At 35.3% G+C, this 11734-nt stretch overlaps 1 protein-coding gene across 1 annotated transcript in view; it reads right to left on the bottom strand.

The window, feature by feature from the left end:
- The window catches only part of NAV3 (neuron navigator 3), a gene marked incomplete at its 5' end in the record, with an annotated part of 142797 nt that overhangs the window by 6159 nt on the left and 124904 nt on the right, over positions 1-11734 (bottom strand). The window contains 4 exons of the mRNA XM_006877704.1: positions 276-394; positions 2267-2463; positions 3005-3076; positions 4205-4359. Coding sequence (XP_006877766.1) covers positions 276-394; positions 2267-2463; positions 3005-3076; positions 4205-4359 — 543 coding nt within the window. The remainder of the gene's footprint in view (positions 1-275; positions 395-2266; positions 2464-3004; positions 3077-4204; positions 4360-11734) is intronic.

The following is an 11734-nucleotide window of genomic DNA, read 5'->3' as shown; positions in this document are numbered from 1 at the left end:
CTACTCCCGTAAGGATTTACACCCTCGGAAACCCTGTACAGGGTCGCTATGGGTCGGAACCGACTCGACGGCACTTAACAACAACAACAATATCTGTTTTTGGAATAGACAAGTATTGTGTACTAGTCATTCTTACTTTAGCACTATATATAATGCATGCCTTTATGGTTTTTTTCTTTTCTTTTTTGCAGAAATACCCATGGAAATTAAAGTTTTGGCTCTAAAGAAAGAATTTGTTTTCATTTTATAAGGTAGTAAAGACCACTGAAGACTACCTGAAGACCTTCTCTCACTGCCTCCAGAATATAAGGTACCAAAGAATAGTTCCAGAGATCCATGAACCACACTCTAGAACCTTCTACATCCATGGGACAAGGAAGGAAGAGGCGGGGACCTGGAAAGAAACAAATAACAAAACATTTTCTAGAGGTATTACTTTGAACAATATAAACATATCTTTATGCACTATTTTCAGGGGCTTATAATTTTTGCATGATTTTTTTACAAAATAATAATCTTGGATAGTTTCATTATTTTTATCATATATTTTACTAAAGACAAAATATCCTTGCATCTTATTTCTTTTTATAATGAAATCTTAATCTATTAGCTTAAGATATTATATAGTTAGGAGAAATCTTAAATGTCATAATGCAGTCCACCTGCTCCATTTTACAAAAGAGGAAACTGTGCTGAAAAGCATTGCCGAATAGAAAATGTTATTTTCAGAAGTGGGACACAGTCTAGAGCTTCTGTTGCCCAAATTTGAAAATTTCCTTCTAATCTCCAAACTGTCTTTACTAAGTAAATCTTAGTGATTCATACAGATGTGAAAGGGACTTCCATGTAATCAACTTAAGAAGAAATACAAAAATAAACATCTTTGTGTCAATTAAAGAAACATAATTCAAAATTTTTTTTCTTGAAAAAAAAATACAAAAATAAACATCTTTGTGTCAATTAAAGAAACATAATTCAAAATTTTTTTTCTTGAAAAAAAAATATTGCTGTTGTGACTTGCCATTGAGTCTATTTTTGAGTCACGGTGACCCAATGTGACAGAGTAGAACTGCACCATTGGGTTTTCTAGGCTGTAATAATTATAGGAATTGATTGCCAGGTTTTTTCTCCTATGGAGTCACTGGGTGGGGACAGACTGTCAACCTTACAACTGTAGCCCAATGCTTAACAGGACTGCTTGAATAAATATTAAATACCTAAATTGTCTTTATCTTTTTTTTACAACTATATTTAATAGGTGTCATAAGCTAAAACTTGTTTTTATCATAACAAAGGTAGCTTAAAGAAATACTGTTTATTTCAAATGGTCAGATGGTTTTTGGATATTTATCTACCAATTAGATTAGGTATTTATCTATAGATTAGGAGTTTGATGTGACAATGTAGGATAAGCCCTGGACCACAAGGTCAGTGTGAACCACACTGTCAGGTGTTCAAACTCACCACCCGCTCCTCGGAAACCCTGTACAGGGGGTTGCTATGAGTGGAACCGACTCAACAGTCTGTAACAACTACAGCAACAATCGATATTAAACTTACTTGTTATCAGTAATTTGAGATTTTATAAACTATGAATGTTTGATAAAAATTAATCTAATTTTAATTAGACAAAGTTTAAAAGAAAGCAAACTTTCAGAAGGGAAAAAGATAAACTTTAATCTTTAGAAGCTTGGCAAACATTAGCTTTGCTCATTATGGTCTGTCACCCATTGTTTCTGGTGAATGGGTGACAGGTTATAGGTGTAAAGGAGCTCTGATAGTGTAGTGGTTACGAATCCAACCGGGCTGATCACTAGAAGGTCCGCACTTTGAAACTACCTGCTGTTCCGCAGGAGAAAGATGAGTCTTTCTGCTTCTGTAAAGATTTGCAGCCTCGGAAACCCTGTGTAGGGTCACTATGAGTCGGAACCAACTCCATGGTACTTAACAACAACAACAACATCAGGTTATGAATGGGCCCATGTGTAAGTGTATCTTTAAGTCGACTTTGTAGGTAAGCCAGTACAGGTGTATACATCTCTTGATTAGCCTTACTTTAGTGCAAGAAAAGGTCCAAAGCCTTTCAAGAATTTAGAAGCTGTACATGCAGCAAGTTAAAGTGATTGTGATGAAAGAATTTGTTGTGAGTAGGAGTTGATTCAGTCCTTTCAAAATAAGGACCAGTAAGAGCAAGTTGTCTATGGGGTGTCTATAAGTCAGACAATCATAACCCAGGGATTACCTGAGTTGTAATTTTGAAACTTACCTATGGTAACATCAGAAGAACTGTGTGTTTCCAAAAAACTGTTGAGATGATGCCACGTCTTAGGAATCCAGTCTATAATTTTGACTAGGTCATTATTGCGTACGTTTCTTTCAATTTCTATTTCTATCAATTTCCTTCGAAGATATCTGCCTAGAAAGCCTTTCACTGGTTCTGTGTGGTTTGCACATAGTACCCACCTAGAAAAAGAGATAAACTATTTTATATATATTAAAATTTAAGTCCATAGTGATTCCCTGTTCAATGTAAAGTTGCTATGTTCCTATTTCAATGGAAGAAGAGCCCTACCATCAAAGGGGTTAAGAAGTTTATTAGCTTTACAGCTTTAACTTAACTTCTTCTTTGAGCTGAAGAGGAGCTCATGTGCGTCAGAGGTGAGTGGGAGGAGGATACATGCTGAGCACTTTTCTGTAGGAGAATCACAAATCCTGAAATAGGAACTCTCTTCACATTCCTCACAGTCAGAAGAAAAGTGAGAGAGTGAGCAGGAAAGTATTTTTTTCTAAAGACTTCTGATTACAAGGAGAGGATCATAAAATCTCTGCTGGACAAAAAGGATATGAAGAAGTGAGAACTGTTTGCACATCACACGTTGCCACTGGCAGAATCTGTCAACTTGAAAATAGAAAAAAACAAAACAAAAACAAAGTAAAAGCGACAATAAAAAAACAAACACACAAACACAAGGTACGTATACACATACATATGATCTATTTTTACCTGAAATTGTGATGCAGCTCTAGATTTGGCGACAAAGAAACTCCCTGATTCATTGTCCCAATAATATAAGGACTGAGAGGAAAAGAAAAAAAAAAAGTACAGGAAGGTAAATTAAGAAACAATGAGAATAAAAGAAACTAATGTAGTAAAACTGCTTAGAAAACAATTCATATGAATATGAATAATTCCATTTTGATACTGGGTTCTAAAACAATAATTTTGTAATTTGAGGTTGGAAAATAACAAGTATCATTGGGATGGAAATTAAGATTTGTAATGCTAATTTCAGTTCTGGCATACAGAGGCATCATTTCTCCTCTCAGGGCTAAGTGTATCCATTTACAATGAAGAGGTTAGGATAACCACACCAGTCTCACCACATTCTAACATCTTATCACTTATAAACCTAATTTTATTTTTTTTCTAACCAAGTACTTCACAGCTATTTTTACAGATTCTAAATAACATAATGGAGTCCTGGTGTGGCACTGTAGGATAATGCACTGGACTGCACAGTAGGTTTAAACCGCCAAGGTCGATGGTCCAAACTCACCAGTCACTGCACAGAAACCATATACAGGATCTCTATGAGTCAGAACTGACTCAACTGCATTTAACGACAACACAACTAACATGTTGTTAGGTGCCATCAAGTTGGTAACAACTTATAGTGACCCTATGAGCAACAGAATCAAACATTGCCTGGTCCTAAACTAATCTCACAATTGTTACCACACTTAAGCCCGTCGATGCTGCTAATTTGCCAATTCATCTACAGGTCTTCCTCTTTTTCTCTGACCCTCCACCTTACCAAATATGATATCCTTCATCATTAACTGGTCCCTCCTGACAATATGACCGAAGTATGAGAGATGAAGTCAGGCCATCCTGGCCTCCAAGGAGCACTCTGGCAAAACTAATATAAGATAATTTATATTCTTGCTTCACCACTTATTTTATGCAGCTTAGACTTTAAAGGTTTGCATCAATAGCAGCGATTCCTTGATTAGGAAATTTGGTAGTGTTACAACTAATATATATGTTGATATATAAGGATTCCTTGACAATATATTATAATATTAATGAGGGTTTCTTAAATCAGTGACACTCATTTTACTTCTAAAAATTATAAAGGCATAAGAATGCAAATTTGATCATATTTTTTTCATATTTAATCATTTAAAATTTTGATAAGCATACCATTTGTTATATTTACAGTTGAGAAAACCATTGAAGATATCACTTAAAGAACCCACGTGATGAAGATTATCAAGAATTATTACAACTGGAAGCTCCACACCATTATTATCAGCACTGCACTGTTCAGCCAGATTAGCTAGATATTGTTGTACTTCCTTAAAAAAAAAAAAAAAAAGCATATAAATTATATATGTATACCCCATGGCAAGCAATTCACATTTTAGGAAGATCACTCTGTCATCACATGATTGGTACCGTTCATTAAAACACATATACCATTCCATTGATATAAAACCTTAGCCTACAAAACAAAGAACATATATAGCTGAGAGTACATATATACACTATGTTGTTGTTGTTAAGTACTGTGGACTTGGTTCTGACTCACAGAGACCCTGCACAGGGTTTCCAGAAGCAGAAAGCCTCATCTTTCTCCCACAGAACAGCTGGTAGTTTCGAACTGCTGATCTTGAGGTTAGCAGCCTGACTCGTAACCACTATGCTACCAGAGCTCCTTGTATATACTATAAACATATATTATTTGAAGGAAAGAGAGAAAGGAAAAGGAAAAAGCAAAAAAGCTAGTAGAGAACACACCTACATTAAATACAAAACTCTGAACACAACAGCAATTTCTCAGTGGTTTTCTTCTGAAAATAAAACTAAAAAGAGTTCAAGGCATGCATTCTTCTAAAAAATGAAACATACTCAGATCACATTAGTATTTTGGGTATTTCAATGATTAAAACAATTTTAACAAACTACTATTTCAAAGATAAGTTAAATCCAAAATGACACCCTAAATTTCCACTGATACTTTTAATATTTTATTTCCAATTTGAGCTAGATGGGTACATTTTAAAATGCAGCCCTAATACTCTGAGAAAAGTATGGTTTCATATTATAATCTGCATGAAATTGCTGTGTAATTAAACAAAGACAACTCTTTTTTTATTTTTCACTGGGTCACTTGATAATAGTGTTTAGCAGTTCTTGAGCTTCTCAGTTACATAACAGGTATTATTACTGCAAAGTAGCTTTTAATCTAAGTATGATAACCAGTTTGCTGATTGACTGCTCTCACAGATGGGTAGGCCAGGAATGTAATTAGGTTTTTCAGAGTTATCCTAATCAGTAAAAGCATTTCCATAATATTTGCATATGTACAATGACATTTTAAATTTGTAAATCTTGCTGAGGGTTAAAAAAAAATTCCATGATCCCAATTTTTGGCAGGTGGGTAAATATGTGAACTATTCATCCTGGATGCCAACTCCCACTATCTGTAATACAAGTTTTAAAATTAAAAGTAGAAGAAAATAAAACAATCATGTCTAGCTAGGGTTTTGAGGCATTGTTAATATATTCATATAAGTTAAAATATAAAATTTATTGAGGAGTAAAATACTATTTGTCTCATACTGAGCCAGGCACATAAATTAAATTGCCTAAATCAGAGAATATAAAATAAATAAATAAAATTATGAATTGTCTAGAGAGTTTCATTTACATAAAAAGATAAAAATAAAATTCATATCATTGATCTAGCAATATTAAACCATTCATTCAGATATAAAATATTCATTACCCACTATGTTTATAGACTCCAGTTGTGGCACTGTAAGATAAACACTGGTTTGCAAACCACAAGGTCAGGGGTTCAAACCTACCAGTTGCTCCTCAAAAACCCTGTTTCTATGAGTCAGAATCAACTCCATGGCACTTAACAACTATGTTTACAACCCTAGACCAAGTATTGGAAATATACAAAAATCTGAAGTAGTGTTCTTGCTATTACAGAGTTCAAGTTAAGTTTGCCCTATATTAAGAACTGCATCAGGTACTTTTCTGGGCACGGGAGTTAAACTGGTAATCTTACCTCATAAACTATATGAGTTTCTACCTAAGGGACTGATATTTAAATATGATAAATGATTTCAATACAATGTTACCCACTACTTGACTGCCAATTTGTGGTGTTGTAGTGGCTTGTATGTTGCTGTAATGCTGGAAGCTGTATCACAGGTATTTTAAATATCATCAGGAGCACCCATGGTGGAAAGGTTGCATCTGAGCTTTCACAGATTGAAACAGACTAGGAAGGAGGAGAGGACTACTTCTGAATGTTTAGCAACTGAAAACCTTATGAATAGCAGTAGAACACTGTCAGATAGCACCAGAATATTGAATGCTGAAATATATAAATAGCATCAGAAAATTGTCAGATAGAGTGATGAGCCCCTTGTGTTAGAAGGCACTCAAATATGACTAGGGAAGAGCTGTATCTTCAAGTAGAGTTGACCATGATGGCACAAATGAAGTAAAGTAAAGGGGACTTTAATTTGTTGATGGAGCACAACACAAAATGAAGAGAAACTGCAACAAACATCCATTAATAATCAGAACATTGAATGTATTTAGTATAAATCTAGGAAGAAATTGTCAAAAATTAATTAGAAAGCATAAACATGGATATCCTAGGTCCTGTTATTGGCTATTTTGAATCTGACAATCACATGTTTTACAATATCAAGAATGGCAAATTGAAGAGAAATGGCATCATATTCATCATCAAAAAGAACATTTCAGGACCTGTCTTAAAGTATAATGTCTGTGATAAGATAATATTCACATGCCTACTAGGAGCACTGGGCTTGTGGTGGTTCCATATGATAAACACTGGACTGTGAGCCACACTGTCCATGGTTCAAGCCCACCAGTAGTTCCATGGGAGAAAGATAAGGCTTTCTGCTCCCGGGAAGATTTAAAGCCTTAGAAACCACACACAGGGTCTCTGTGAGTCAGCACCAACTTAAAGGAACTTAACAATAACAAAAAACAGGGAAGACCATTTAATACCATTATAATTCAAATATATGTACCAACCACTAAACCCAGTAATGATGAAATTGAAGAATTCTACCAACTTCTTCAGTCTGAAATTGATCAAACATGCAAACAAGATGTATTGATAGTTACTTGCAATTGGAATGCAAAGGTTGGAAACAAAGAGGAAAGGTTAGTAGATGGAAATATGACCTCCATGACAGAAATGATGCTGGAGATCACACGATAGAATTTTGGAAAGTCAATGACTCTTTCATTTCGAATACATATTTTTAAACAACACAAAAGACATCTATATACATGAACTTCAACAGATGTAATACACAGAAATCAAATTGACTACATTTGTTGAAAAAGAGAGTAGAAAAGTTGCATATAATCAGTCAAAACAATGAACAGTTATATACTATAAATCACAATTTAAAAGAACATATTACTTCAAAAAACTGCAGACCAAAAGATTTTAGCAAAATGTATGAAAATTACTTGTAACTGCTGGGAAAGATTTTCAGGGGGGTCGCATTATTTGCCATTAACCCTCTCTATTCTAGATTTTTAAGAATTTGATGTTTAAAGTTGGGAGAAGTGCATTCTAAATAGAGGGAAAACATATAGCTAGTGGTGTTTAGTTTGTGAGATTAAATTGTTGCTGTTTTTGTTAGGTGCCATCCAGTCAATACCAAGCCATAGCGACCTTATGCACAGCAGAAGGTAACACTGCTTGACCCTAGGCCAACCTCACTACTGTTGCCACGCTTGGGTCCATCGATGTTGCCATTTGACCAATCCATCTCATTGGGGGTCTTCATCTTTATCTCTGACCCTCCACCAAACATGATATGCTTCTCCAGTGACTGGTCCCTCCTCACAATATGTCTGATGTATGAGAGATGAAGTTTGGTCATCTTGGCCTCTAAGGAGCACTCTGGCTGCACTTCTTCCAGAGCAGTTCTGTTGGTTCTTTTGGCAGCCCATGGTACTTTCAGTATTCTCCTCCAACACCATAACTCAAAAGCATCAATGCTTCTACTATCTTCCTTATTCACTGTCCAGCTTTCGCATGCATATGAGGTGATTGAAAAATACCATGGTTTGGGTCAGGTTCACCTTAGTCCTCAAGCTGACATCTTTAATCTTAAACACTTTTAAAAGTTCTTGTGCAGCAGATTTGCCAAATGCAATACGTTGTTTGATTTTTTGACTGCCGCTTCCATGAGGGTTGATAGTTGATCCAAGAAGAATGAAGTCCTTGACAACTTCAATCTTTTCTCCATTGATAACAATGTTGTTTATTGGTCCAGTGGTGAGGATTTTTGTTTTCTTGACATTGAGATGTAATCCATACTGAAGGCTGTGCTCTTTGATGTTCATCAGTAAATGTTCTAAGTCCTCTTCACTTTCAGCAAGCAAAGTTGTATCATCTGCATATCGCAGGTTGTTAATGAGTCTTCCTCCAATCCTGATGCCACATTTTTCTTCATATAACTCAGCGTCTAGTATTATTTTCTCAGCATACAGGTTGAATAAGTATGGGGAAAGAATACAACCTTGTCATACACCTTTCTTAATTTTAAACCATTCAGTGTTCCCATGTTCTGTTCAAACAACTGCCTCTTGGTCCAGGTACAGATTCCTCATGAGCACAATTAAGTGTTCCAGAATACTATACTTCGCAATGTTGTCCATAGTTTGTCATGATCCACACAATTGAAAGCCTTTGCATAGCCAGTAAAGCACAGGTAAACATCTTTATGATATTCTCTGCTTTCAGCCAAGATCCATTGGACATCAGCAATGATATCCCGCATTCCACAGCCTCTTCTGAATCTGGCTTGAACCTCTGGAAGTTCTCTGTCAATGTATGCTTGCAACCATTTCTGTATTATCTTTAGTAAAACTTTACTCCCATGGGCTATCAAAGATATTGCCTGATGATTTCCGCGTTCCACTGAGTCACCTCTTTTTGGAATGGGTACAAGTATGGATCTCTTCCAATCAGTAGGCCAGATAGTTGTCTTCCAAATTTCTTGGCAGAGATGAGTGAGTGCCTCCTGTGCCGCCTCACTTTCTTGAAAGATTTCAGTTTTGATTCCATCAATTCCTGGTGCCTTGTTCCTCACCAATTCCTTCAATGTACCTTGGATTTCCTCCTTCAGTAGCATTGGCTCTGGATCGTATGCTACCTCTTGAAATGGTTGAACATTAACCGTTTCCTTTTGGTACAGTGACTTGTGTGGTAAGTAAATTGGTAATGAAAGTTTGCATTATCAAATGACTGGTAAGATTACTGGACTTGTATAGATAATGAGAAAGCAATAATTTGAAAATCTGAAAAAACATAGTTAGACTTATAATTTCACATTCCAGTAAATATATTGGTAAAAAGAGGAAGAGATATTAAGAGAATACTGAGATCACTGAAACCAAGTGTTATAGAAACACAGAAAGATTTTTTTTTTTTTTATGGGAAATCACTGAAGGATTTTAACGTGATCAGGTTTTTAAAAATACTAAGTTTGCCATATGGTCAATCAATAGGATCAGGAAAGTAGAGGAAAGAAAGACTAAAGGAGAATATGGATCAAAGACTTAGTAAGCTATTGTACAGCACTACACCAGAACTCCAAGTCCATATGATGAAGGGTGTTAATTTGGGTTCAAGGCTGGGAATGCTGGAGATGAATAAGATGATGAGCTTTTGGTATTTTTGTCAGAGCAGAAATTTACATTTCTAAACATTGTAGGATAAGTACTGGGCTGCTAACCACAAGTTTGGTGGTTCAAACTCACCAGTCGCTCCTTGGAAAACCTATATATACGGTCACTTGAGTCAGAATCAACTTTACGGCACTTCACAATATCAACAATTGAAAAATATTAGCAAGCAAATAAACTTAGAACTACTATTGGACGAACGGATATAGCTAATAATTTCAATCTGGAATTGTAGGTGAAGTCATATGAGTACAGCAATAAAAAAAAAAAAAGAGCAGAATGCTGAGAGAGAGATTTTCATTTAACTAATAGGTTAAAGAAAGGTGATCAAGGATATTGACACAGGAAAAGCTTACTAGAGAGAAGGAAGAGGGCAAGGAAAGAATACTGTAAATTATAAAAAAAGTCAGAAGAGTCCAAGGAAGAGGTCAGCTGCAGTAGCTTGACATACATAGGTTAAAAGACAAAGAGAGAAACAGAGTGGGTTGGAAAGAAGTGATTTTTGGAAGACCATGGTTCTTTCTCTTTGGAATAGCAGATCCCTTTGGGAATCAATGAATGTGATGGACCAGTTAGATGTACACATAGCCATACATACATATAGAATTTTGTCATAAAACTTAAGAGCTGTCCATCGGTCCCTTTGACATCACATTGTGATCCTCATTCTTGCTAGATTGGGGTAAAATCTTAGATTGAAGTATTGATGCACTGCCATCAAAAGTTTTATGTTCAAGATCTAGTCAGGCAGAATAAAAGCTTACATCTACTTAATGGGCACTAATCCCATATTTAGGAAAATATACACAGAACACAGTTTACATAAAACACAGTTACATAAAAACTGTTGTTTCCTCTGGTTTTGATGCCAGATACACTAAAAAATGAATCTGACAAGTCTAATTTTCAGATTTTTTCCTATCTAACTTTCCAAGAGGCTTCAGATGGTCGTGTATTCTTTACTAAATCCATCTCCAGCCTTCTGGGTTTGCTATATCAAATGTCACAAAGTATAATTGTTTATGTGTATGTCTCTCAATCAAAATATTCCAGCTGGCAGCTTGAGGGAGGCTTTGGAGAGTGGGAAGAGGAACAGAATGTAAAATACAGAGGTATCAAAAAACATGAAAAGATGTTTTTTCATTTGATGGCTTATTGTTTTCTTTTTTCTTGAGTCAGTAAGTGCTTTTTGGTTTTCGTCAGTGCTATTACTTAGCAAAAAGCACATCAGAAATTAAATTTGAATATTTTCTGACAAAGGATTTACTATTTCATTCTGTATTCACATTTTACTCTAGCAATTATAAACTGTCAAAAGCTATCCCTAACACAATCTCAGGTTGTCATTCTACTCTCACTGTCTCCCAGTCCCCCCACCCCACTCTCCAAAGCAAAACAAAAACCAAAATGTGTATTCTCTGACAATTTGGCAAGAATGGGCCAAATTCTTTGCCAACTACTCTGTATCCAGCATTATTGACAGTTCATTCATATCTTCCAAACACAATGGCAACAATAAACATTTGTCTAGTTGCATTTTGTGCTTTCTCGGTGCTGTATCCCAAGTGATTTGTCTATGGGTTTCTACTTATTATGGTTTCCTAGCATCATTAGTTCTGTTCAAACACTCTTGGCAATGCTTGATTTTTCATTATTTTGCAGTAAGAAAAAACTGAACTGACAATTCACACAAATGATTTTTCTTCTGAAAAGGCAGAAAATAACAGTGCTGAGAATATTTGATCAAAACGTTTAAAAGAACATTCACATGAGAATATTAATGAAGAGCATCTCCAAGCACTAAACATTTTTAAAAACTTATAGAAAAAGAGAACATAGCAGGTTTTGTGTGGGAGGCAATTATAACAATTAATATAAATTAACCTACTTGATTTTTGCATGTCAAACGACATCTTTGAAAATGTGTATTTCTTATTATTTTGAAAATGGAATTCAAAGTTGATTTAC

The sequence above is a fragment of the Chrysochloris asiatica genome, unplaced genomic scaffold, assembly GCF_000296735.1.
Source record: "Chrysochloris asiatica unplaced genomic scaffold, ChrAsi1.0 scaffold00560, whole genome shotgun sequence".
Lineage (NCBI taxonomy): Eukaryota > Metazoa > Chordata > Mammalia > Afrosoricida > Chrysochloridae > Chrysochloris > Chrysochloris asiatica.
Note: the sequence above shows the minus strand (reverse complement) of the source record. Positions and strands in the feature narration are given on the sequence as shown.